The 11,746-nt window shown below is 44.5% G+C and overlaps 1 protein-coding gene across 1 annotated transcript; it reads left to right on the top strand.

Moving 5' to 3' along the window:
• Positions 1-475: 475 nt before the first annotated feature.
• Positions 476-9,972, top strand: LOC311112528 (uncharacterized protein; the record flags this gene model as incomplete). The annotated part of the gene is made up of 2 exons (XM_084155665.1): positions 476-632; positions 8,066-9,972. 2 exons carry the CDS (start codon positions 476-478, stop codon positions 9,970-9,972), a joined length of 2,064 nt encoding a protein of 687 aa, XP_084011791.1.
• Positions 9,973-11,746: the final 1,774 nt, after the last annotated feature.

Raw genomic sequence — 11,746 nt, 5'->3', positions numbered from 1 at the left:
GTGAACAAAAACGCTTAGGCCTCTACATCCAGCTTATAGATACTATATACATTTTATGTATGCAGTCAATTTTACAATAGTTATATTTTGTTAGTTTTTTCTCCTCTACCCTCAACCTATCAAGTATTTGCTGTCATTCAAGAGAATATGATTTTGTTCTCCAGAATGACCAAATCTCTCTCTCTCTCTCTCTCTCTCTCTCTCTCTCTCTCTCTCTCTCTCTCTCTCTCTCTCTCTCACTCTCTCTCCTCTCTTCTCTCTCTCTCTCCTCTCTCTCTCTCTCTCTCTCTCTCTCTCTCTCTCTCTCTCTCTCTCTCTCTCTCTCTCTCTCTCTCTCTCTCTCTCTCTCTCTCTCTCTCTCTCTCTCTCTCTCTCTCTCTCTCTCTCTCTCTCTCTCTCTCCTCTCTCTCTCCTCTCTCTCTCTCTCTCTCTCCATTCCAGTTGCTAGCGGCTGAGCCTGGAGCCTGGGAGGCTGATGAACATGCTGTTGGCTCCTGTCTATGTGCTGCTGCTGCTGGGGGGCCGCGTCCTTGGGGGAGGCTACCCCCCCATGCCCCAGATGAAGTACATGCAGCCCATGATGAAAGGCCCCGTGGGACCCCCCTTCCGAGAGGGCAAAGGACAGTACCTCGGTTAGTATGTGTGTGTGTGTGTAGCTGTGTGTGCAACGTATTTGCGTCTGTGTGTCCTCACAAGGATAGTAAAACAAGGACAATTCAGATAAGTGGGGACATTTCGTCGCTCCCCACAAGGAAAAATGCTATTTTAGGCTTAGGGGTTAGGTTTAGTGTTACAATTAGGTTAATGGTTAGGTTTAGGTTTAGGGGTTAGAGAAAATAGGATTTTGAACGGGAATCAATTGTTTGGTCCCCACGAGGATAGTAAAACAAATGTGTGTGTGTGTGTATGTGTATGTGTATGTGTATGTATGTGTGTGTGTGTGTGTGTGTGAAGTACGTCACCCAGTGTTAAAGGTATGCAGGGGCAGGAGGGAACAGTGAGAAAGGTGGGGGGTTCTACTATTCTAACATAAGGAATTGTTTTAAGATGCTCATACCATGCATCATTTAGCTATTTGATTTAGAATTTCCTTTAGGTATCAAAAAAACAATATAAAAAAATTATGTGATCAAATATTGCATTTGTCCTTTATTACTATAGCCCATTTATGAATAACACATTCATAAATTCCCAGAAATTCATCATAAGAAATAAGGTTTTGAAGTGTCTGTCCTATATCTAGGAGATATAAGAAATATATAAGAAAGGTCAGGAAATATATAATATATATATATATATATATATATATATATATATATATATATACAGTACCAGTCAAAAGTTTGGACACACCTACAAAAATATACACAAAACATGTAAAGTGTTAGTACCATGTTTCATGAGCTGAAATAAAAGATCCCAGAAATGTTCCATTCACACAAAAAGCTTATAGCTCTCAAATGTTGTGCACAAATTTGTTTACATCCCTGTTAGTGAGCATTTCTCCTTTGCCAAGATGATCCATCCACCTGGCAGGTGTGGCATATCAAGAAGCTGACTAAACAGCATGATCATTACACAGGTGCACCTTGTGCTGGGGACAATAAAATACCACTGTGCAGTTTTGTCACACAGCACAATGCTACAGATGTCTTACGTTTTGAGAGAGTGTGCAGTTGGCATGCTGACTGCAGGAATGTCCACCAGAGCTGTTGCCAGATAATTAAATGTTAATTTCTTTACCATAAGCCGCCTCCAACGTCATTTAGAGAATTTGGCAGTATGTCCAACCGGACCTCCACATCCGGCTTCTTCACCTGCGGAATCGTCTGAGACCAGCCACCCAGAAAGCTGATGAAACTGTGGGTTTGCACAACCGAAGAATTTCTGCACAAACTGTCAGAAACCGTCTCAGGAAAGCTCATCTGCGTGCTCGTCGTCCTCACCAGGGTCTTGACCTGACTGCAGTTCGGTGTCGTAACAACTTCAGTGGGCAAATGATCACCGTCATTGGCCATTGGCACACTGGAGAAGTGTGCTCTTCACGGATGAATCACTGTTTCAACTGTACCGGCGTCGTGTGGGCGAGCGGTTTGCTGATGTCAACGTTGTGAACAGATTTTGATGGGGAATTTTTTATTATCTTATTTAGATTGACGCAGGGGAGAGTCAATAGACTCTTTAGGATTAACCTATAGCTTTAACCTTACATAGAAGCCTCTGCCTGTATAAGCCACAGCCATGACTGAATGCATATGAATGCTAAGATGTGCCTCGCAGCTTCTGTATTGAGTGGCTTTCGGAAGCTCAGGGTCAGAAATATAGACTAAATGTATAGCAGAGAGATGAGACGATAAAAGAGATGAGAAGGGAAAAGAGGAGCATGGGGAAAGAGGAGGAGCATGGGGAAAGAGGAGGAGCATGGGGAAAGAGGAGGAGCATGGGGAAAGAGTAGGAGCATGCCAAAAGAGGATGGAGAGGAGGCACTAGAGGAGGGGTGGAAGGAGAGGAGAGGGAGAAGCAGGTCTGTGAATGGAAATTGGATGGTTAGAAATAGGGATATGTTGATGATGAGAGAGCCAAAGAGAACGTTACGTTCCCTGACAGTGAAAGTGAGGGTCAGAATGTCCCTCTCTTCTAGGAAAACAGAGAGATTAATTAGATAAAAGAAAGGAGTCAATGCTCCCCATATCTTTCATTGTCGACAGAGAGGGTAAACGTTCAGCACTTTGATTACAATGGTTAGCATGTGTAGGATGTAAATTGTGAACGTAAGCAAAGCAATGATGCTCTTCCCTAATGTCTTACAAATTGTGAGTTCAGATAGAGTTCTCTTACTCAGTTCAACTCAATATACCCTCCCAATATAGTTACCCTGCTTTGATATAACAGTCTTTACCAACATATTATAACCTTCACTATTGATACATCCAAATCTATTGTCATTGTCTTGTATTTCAATCCCAATTGAGGTTGCCAGTAGCATCTCGCTGCCTCTCTCAAATGGCCAGTAGTATTGCTTGGATCAAGGCACCTCATGATCTATATAATTATAAAAAATATCCAAACATCGGTACAAAGTACTAGTAGGACAAAATATAATCCGAAACAGACATTAAAGAGCAACTGCCCCTAAAAAAGCAACTTCTTGTTTTGAAAGAGGCCTATGTGGCATCGATATGAGTCAGAAACAGTTACTCCAGTGTAAAAATTGACTCCAAAGTGAAAATAGTATAATTTTGGTCATAAAGGCAGTTTTGTCCAAAACTGAGATTTGCGAGATTATAGGAAAAAATTGTATGTTGCGGAATTAATAGTACCGTAACATTTTTCCTTGAGTTGGGTTTATTTCAATCTTGCCCACATCTGGCAGAACTCAACCCACTGGGCATAGACGTCAATTCAATGTCTATTCCACGTTGGTTCAATGTAATTTAATTGAAATGACGTGGAAACAACATTGATTCAACCAGTGTGTGCCCAGTGGGAAGTAATCATTAATTCGGAGCACAGCTGCCAGTTCAGCCCCCATTAAAAAAAAAACATCCCACACAGAGAAGAAAACAGTATAAAACATCAATATATCTATTTCTCCCTCAACTACGTCCAGGTTGTATATTTGATATGGAGGTCATCCCAGATTGAGACAGGACAGACACATATATTTGTGTAGTAATGCCTTTGCTTTATTTGTCCTTCGTGGGCAGTAAAAAGGCTGAAGAGACTGTGGCTCCTTGCTCTCTCTGGGTCTAGTAGGACTTGGCAGGTCTTCAATAGGTCTGATGGGGTTCTGATTGCCCACTGTTTACTGAGCTCCGCTGGGCTCCGCTAGGCTCTGCACTGTGTGTGTGTCTGTTTTGGTGTGCGTGCGTGTGTGTGAAGGCTCTGGTAGGCCTTGTTCCTCCCACCATCTGGTTGCTGTTACCAGTGATTTTCACGTAGACTAAGACAGTCTACTAAGACAGTCAGGCATTGTGTTTGTGGATGTGTGTGAGAGAGGGAGAAGAGGAGAGAGAAAGTGAGGGAGAGAGAGCGAGAGAAAGTGAAAGAGAGAAAAATAAATATATAAAGACAGAGCATCAGATTCTATTGATGTTTGTGAATGCATGTCCCTGCATATGCCTCTCTCTTTCTCTCTCGCTCTCTCTGTTGTTATGTAATGCGTTAGTGAGAGTGCTTGCAGGCATGTGCGTCTCCAGCCAGGTCACCCGTGATACAAGTCAGTATTCGTCGTCCATCCATGTCTGAAGACGTCGGGAGATTATGTGGTAACCAGCCACTAGGGGCAACAGTGAGCGCTGTTACCTTCAAGTAGGTTTCGGTATTGCTAGGGCATTGTGGACAGGGATGGCAGTTGGCGTAAGCATTTGCCTCTGATTCCAAAGGTTGCAAGTTTGAATCCAGCAATAGAAAGTTGTTTTTGAGAAGAAAAACATTTGGTCTATCACAAACCTTAACCCTTACCTTAACCATCCGGAGTGAATGGTTTCTCTGTCACCTTTTGTACCAAGAGTCACTCAACATATTGTAGATCAGTATATTCTATGGGGGAAAAGGGGCCCTAGCTACCTCAAAACAATTCCTTTCATGACAGGCACATTTTCAATATCTCACCATGAAATGTTGTTTGAGAAAAGCACATTCCAGTAGTCAAAATCAAAGAAAATTCCTGAGGAGGATGTCCAATCCCATGTCCATGAACATAGGCTACCTGAAGTTTTGACATGAAGTGGATCCTAGGCCTATACCCTGCTTTTAGAGTTTAATGATGGAATGGGATCAACAAGTGGTTGCATATATCAGCTATGCTGAACCTTAACACACTTGTTGTTGTCTTTGGGGAGCTTAGTTCAAATGGCATGCAGCTACCTCCACCTAGTGGCCATGAGACTACATTGCATTTACATTTACATCATTTAGTAGATACTCTTATCCAGAGCGACTTACACATTGGATTTATGCACAATTGCAATAGGCATAACTGGAAAATCAAAACATTTTAGTATTGCTCAATAGTTATTACCTGTATATAAGTTAATTTATGTAAAAAAATTGGCTACAAAACATTTTGATGATGTTTAAAGGGGAAATCGGTGGTTCAAACAACAACAAAGCGGTCACCCGCCATTGATTTGGTAAAAAGCTCAGGGATGAGGCTGGAGAAATGTACATTCATAAACAGGGCTATGGATGCAAGGACTGACCATCCATTAAATCCAAATCACAGTTTTAACCATGTTTCGATGTATATCCGGGACAATCAATTTGAAAATCTATCAATCCATTACATCATATGCCCTATTCTACTTTCTGGATTGTTATTGATGACCCTGATGACCCTTGCTTGACCCCAGTGATCTGCTTTGTCCAGGGCTCATAACATAGTATGCCTGTAGGTCACACACTACTCTGACCCACTCCACACACTGGGGCTACACACTACTCTGACCCACTCCACACACTGGGGCTACACACTACTCTGACCCACTCCACACACTGAGGCTACACACTACTCTGACCCACTCCACACTGAGGCTACACAATACTCTGACCCACTCCACACTGAGATTACACACTACTCTGACCCACTCCACACACTAATAACCCAGTCATAGTTGACCCAGTCATAGTTAACCCAGTCGCGGTTAACACAGTCATAGTTAACCCAGTCATATTTAACCCAGTAATACAGTGCCTTGCAAAAGTATCCATCCCCCTTGGCAATTTTCCTATTTTGTTGCATTACAAACTGTAATTTAAATGGATTTTTATTTGGATTTCAAGTAATGGACATACACAAAATAGTCAAAATTGGTGAAGTGAAATGAAAAAATAAATTATAAAAAATAAATAACGGAAAAGTGGTGCGTGCAATGTATTCACCCCCTTTGCTATGAAGCCCCTAAATAAGATCTGGTGCAACCAATTACTTTCAAAAGTCACATAATTAGTTAAATAAAGTCCACCTGTGTGCAATCTAAGTGTCACATGACCTGTCACATGATCTCAGTATATATACACCTGTTCTGAAAGGCCCCAGAGTCTGCAACACCACTAAGCAAGGGGCACCACCAAGCAAGCGGCACCATGAAGACCAAGGAGCTCTCCAGACAGGTCAGGGACAAAGTTGTGGAGAAGTACAGATCAGGGTTGGGTTATAAAAAAAATACCTGAAACTTTGAACATCCCACGGAACACCATTAAATCCATTATTAAAAAATTGAAAGAATATGGCACCACAACAAACCTGCCAAGAGAGAGCCGCCCACCAAAACTCATGGACCAGGCAAGGAGGCCATTAATCAGAGAGGCAACAAAGAGACCAAAGATAACCCTGAAGGAGCTGCAAAGCTCCACAGCGGAGATTGGAGTATCTGTCCATAGGACCACTTTAAGCCGTACACTCCACAGAGCTGAGCTTTACAGAAGAGAGGGCAGAAAAAAGCAATTGCTTCAAGAAAAAAATAAGCAAACACGTTTGGTGTTCGCCAAAAGGCATGTGGGAGACTCCCAAAATATGGAAGAAGGTACTCTGGTCAGATGAGACTAAAATTGAGCTTTTTGGCCATCAAGGAAAACGCTATGTCTGGCGCAAACCCAATACCTCCCATCACCCCGAGAACACCAATGTTTTTCATCGGCAGGGACTGGTAAACAAGTCAGAATTGAAGGAATGATGGATGGCTCTAAATACAGGGAAATTCTTGAGGGAAACCTGTTTCAGTCTTCCAGAGATTTGAGACTGGGACGAAGGTTCACCTTCCAGCAGGACAATGACCCTAAGCATACTGCTAAAGCAACACTTGAGTGGTTTAAGGGGAAACATATAAATGTCTTGGAATGGCCTAGTCAAAGCCCAGACCTCAATCCAATTGAGAATCTGTGGTATGACTTAAAGATTGCTGTATACCAGCGGAACCCATCCAACTTGAAGGAGCTGGAGCAGTTTTGCCTTGAAGAATGGGCAAAAATCCCAGTGGCTAGATGTGCCAAGCTTATAGTGACATACCCCAAGAGACTTGCAGCTGTAATTGCTGTTAAAGGTGGCTCTTCAAAGTATTGACTTTGCATCTTCAAAGTGGTAGGCATGTTGTGTAAATCAAATGATACAAATCCATTTTAATTCCAGGTTGTAAGGCAACAAAATAGGAAAAATGCCAAGGGGGATGAATACTTTCGCAAGCCACTGTAGTTGACCCAGTCATAGTTAACCAAGTCATAGTAGTCATAGTTAACCCAGTCATAGTTGGCTACATCAGACAACTGAACACAAACTCTTCTCTGTCACGAGTTGACCTTTGGCAGATGTCCTAAATGGACACACACACTGTATATGACCATGTGAAAACTAGATCAGCTAGTCCAATATTCACCACCCTAAAGGAAGACCTAACCTGGGTCCTGGACTGTCTCTGAATTCTCTACATCATTGCTGTTCCTAAGCAAGCCTAACTAGACAATGACAAGAATTTGGCAAAGCAGATACACACTGGCACTCATGTACAGTAGAACCATACAGATGTAGGATCTTAATTTGATCACCCTGTTGCAGGATAACTTTCCTGCAATGCAGGACAATGCAGAATAACTTTAAAAAGGCTTCTGAAGTTTGTAATTCCACTTAGAAATGTCAACTTCTACAAAAATGTCCATTGATTATAATCCACATTTCCTGTTGCTGCAGGATCATAACAAAATAAATCCGGGGCAATTAATTTGAAAGTATATTAAGCCTCCTCTACTTTCTGGACTGTTATTCGTTACCCTGATGATCCTGTGGGGGCGATTTTGTAATGGATTTTGTTCCACTATTTTCAGAGCCAAGTCACTGACTAAAGAACTAAGTGAAATCTAGGGATGCATCCCAAATGGCACCTTATTCACCTTATATGAGACCTGGTCAAAAGTAGTGCACTATATAGGGAATAGGGTGTAATTTGGGACGCAACTACATATTTTTTCTTTGTTTTTCACACTTTAAGATCTATTTGACCTTTTGAAAGATCATGAATGATTTGAAAGGGGATGAGCAGGTAATCACAATGTCTTCCATTTTCTCATACAGACATGCCACCCATGATGGACGTAAAGGGTGAGCCAGGGCCCCAAGGAAAACCTGGACCCAGAGGCCCACCTGGGCCATCAGGACTTCCGGGAAAACCAGGACTGGGAAAACCAGGTCTCAATGGCCAGCCTGGCCCTCAGGGGCCTCCAGGCTTTCCCGGCATTGGGAAGCCCGGACTTCCAGGTCTCCCAGGAAAGGGGGGCATGAAAGGGATGCCCGGGAATAATGGCGAGGTTGGGCTCCGGGGTGAACCAGGTCCCAGAGGACTTCCAGGTCAACCAGGTCTCCCCGGGCCAGCTGGCCTGTCTCTGAATGGCAAACCTGGGCTTCCCGGCGGGAGGGGCCAACCTGGGTCTCGTGGAGAACCAGGACAGAAAGGTGGACCTGGATATCCCGGGGAGCGTGGAATCAAGGGGGAGAATGGCAATGGGAAGCCAGGGATGCCAGGACCCGGGGGCCCCATCGGGCTTAGGGGCCTTCCAGGGCCAGCTGGTAACCCGGGTGTGGGCAAACCAGGACTGAACGGGCTTCTTGGTCCGTCCGGGCCAAAAGGGGACCAGGGGCTCCCAGGAGGAATAGGAGAGCCAGGTGAGGCCGGCAGTCCAGGGCTGCAAGGCCGGCCAGGACCCGTCGGATTGGGCAAGCCTGGTAATGATGGATTGCCTGGAGGACCAGGTCCACTTGGGCCTAAAGGTGAGCCAGGGCTGAGGGGTTCTCCAGGATTTCCTGGAACTCCTGGCTATGGCAAACCTGGTCTATCTGGGCTGAAGGGAGACAAGGGCCTCTCCGGGGGACCAGGAGTCCCTGGGGATAAGGGGGAGCCTGGGATGGAGGGGCAGCCAGGAGACATGGGTCTAGACGGACACCCAGGAACACCAGGATTACAGGGCCCCATGGGGCTCCCAGGAAAACACGGCATGCCCGGTCTGAAGGGAGAGTTGGGTCCCCAGGGTCATCCAGGTCTGCCAGGGATCAGAGGGGATCAGGGTCCCGGTGGTCTGTCTGGAATACCTGGCATTCCTGGAGATAAAGGCCCACCGGGCCCTAACGGGGCTATCGGAAAACCAGGGCCCAAAGGCGAGTCAGGGCACATAGGCCTGCCTGGAAACCCAGGTCTTATAGGCAATCCTGGACCAAAGGGGGAGTTTGGGTTTGTTGGGTCTCCAGGACCAAGAGGCCAGTCTGGTATCCCCGGTCTTCAGGGGCCTTCAGGGCCAATGGGGCCACAGGGTATCCCAGGTCTGAAAGGCGAACCTGGGCTGCCTGGTCTTCCAGGGCTGGGCATGCTCGGAGAAAAGGGAGTTCCTGGTCCTCAAGGTCCCCAAGGAAAACCAGGCAACTCTGGGCTCAACGGCAACCCAGGCCCACCTGGGCCACCCGGGCCCCCTGGCCCTGCAGGAAATGGCCAAACCATCGTGGCTGGGCTAACAGATTCGGAGCTGGGCGGGGGCGAGGTACCAAATGGGAGGAACCCAAAACCACAGTTTGGCCACGCAGAGCTCTCCGCCACCCTGGCACCAGCATTTACCGCCATCCTCACCACGCCCTTCCCTCCCTCCGGGATGCCCATCAAGTTCGACAGGACCCTGTACAACGGGCAGAATGCCTACAACCCCATCACCGGTATCTTCACCAGCCCCATGTCCGGCGTCTACTACTTTGCCTACCACATGCACGTAAAGGGACTCAGTCTGTGGGTGGCGCTGTACAAGAACAATGTTCCCGCCACATACACCTACGATGAGTACAAGAAGGGCTACATGGACCAGGCGTCCGGTAGCGCCGTGCTTGAGCTGAAGGAGAACGACCAGGTGTGGATGCAGATGCCCTCGGATCAGGCTAACGGGCTCTACTCCACCGAATACATCCACTCGTCCTTCTCAGGGTTCCTGCTCTGTCCCACATAACGCCCTGCTAGTCAACTTTCTCCTAGGGTGCCCCCTAGTGCCCCCATATCATAACACCTGCAGCCATAACAGAATAACACCACCTGTAGAATGTTATCATCAACAACATCAACAACGACAGAAAATACTTTGTGAACGAAAGATGGAAAGAGTTAAAAAGCAGGAGAAGGATACTTCATGCTGTGCTCTGTTTTTATCTCTTTCTTTCAAATGTCATTTTTTTGTTAATTTTTTTGTTGTTGCTTATATTATTATAATTATTGTTATTGTCATAATTGTATTATTGTTATTTTGGCGTCAGTATTGCTGTTGTTTATTGGATTCAGACTATTAAGTGCCTTACTTTGCAATGCGTAAGTAACAGTTATTAGACCTACCCATGTGACTGCACATCCTACCCAAATGCTCTGATCAGTAGGATGACATCGTCGGACCCTGGGGCTCCGATTGGTTCCCCTGGCTGCAGTCACTTCCTGCACAAAAACCTCCCATATCCTCCTGTGTGCATGTCCGCCATTTTATGTCAACAGCTTCCTTATTTAAATCAATATTTCACATAAAGATGTACCATTACACATACAGTATGAACACTGTGTTCAATAAACAATCCCTTATGTGAGATAATGTCCAATAATTTTCACTTTTTTATTTTTAAGAAGACCTGCTATAGGGATCGATGGATCGTTGTTTATCAGTACGCTCTGATGTTTTGACAGTCAACTTCCAGTTGATAATTTCCTGGTTCTACAAAAGAGGCCTGTGCTGAAAGGATTGGTGCTGATAATAGAAGCTGATGGTTTTGGATCGTGGCTATTACTTGATCAAAAATAAGTAATTGGTGTATCCAACTTGTGTAAGATTCACACAAATCAAAAGGACTTACAGAGATAGTAAACCCCCCTTAGCAGTATTAGAAATCCAAAGGTAACCATTTCCCCCCCTTTTTTCCCCTCTTTGACAAAGCATCAATATAGAAACCAGTAACCTAAAGAATTATAAATATATAGAACACATTAAATAGACAACTGAATAAATCTATAAATAAATGTGTAAGTTAATCATTATATTAATAAATAAATGTGTCATCTGAACAGAAATAATGGACAGAAAGAATATGCCAAATGCATTAGGATCAATGCCATGTTTCCCTGCATCGATCCATTCTGTGGCTATTCCCATTAACCACGTGCACTGCAGCTCCCATATCACCCTTATTACATTCTCTATGCCACACATACAGTATACCGATGACATCACTGCTTTTTGTGTCCACTAACGCCAAGGCTGTGACCGAGCAATCAATGCCCTTGTGCCTTTCACATTAACATTTAGAGTGAACATTCTGAGCAATAGCTCATGTGAAAAGCCTCATTTTGTCTACAAACTACAAATCTTTCAGCATTTCACACAGACAACTGGCTAGAGGCCATCTAAACTGTTTCTACAGAATAACCCTTTGAAGGTTCAGATCAAACCCAATGGGTGCATAGCGTGCAGTTCAAATTATCTCCTAAATCTTACACAGCCCTCCCAGTATTAGGTGCTATAGTGTTTAACTCATTGTGTTGATAGACGTACAGTAATAATTTCCAATCCACCGTAAGCCTCAGCATAACAAAGGTTATCCATTCATTTTCCATTTTAACATACTGTACTTCGACAACCAAAATGGTTTACCCAATGCTCAGTTTGATGGAACATCTGATGTTGCCACAGGATATTCTTAGCCAAAGTCTTCTGACAGAATATGAAAGAGGGTTCACTTTCAGAAATG

The sequence above is a fragment of the Coregonus lavaretus genome, assembly GCF_964263955.1.
Source record: "Coregonus lavaretus genome assembly, chromosome: 3".
NCBI classification, from domain to species: Eukaryota; Metazoa; Chordata; class Actinopteri; order Salmoniformes; family Salmonidae; genus Coregonus; species Coregonus lavaretus.
The sequence above is the reverse complement of the archived record's forward strand: the minus strand, read 5'-3'. Positions and strand labels throughout refer to the sequence as shown.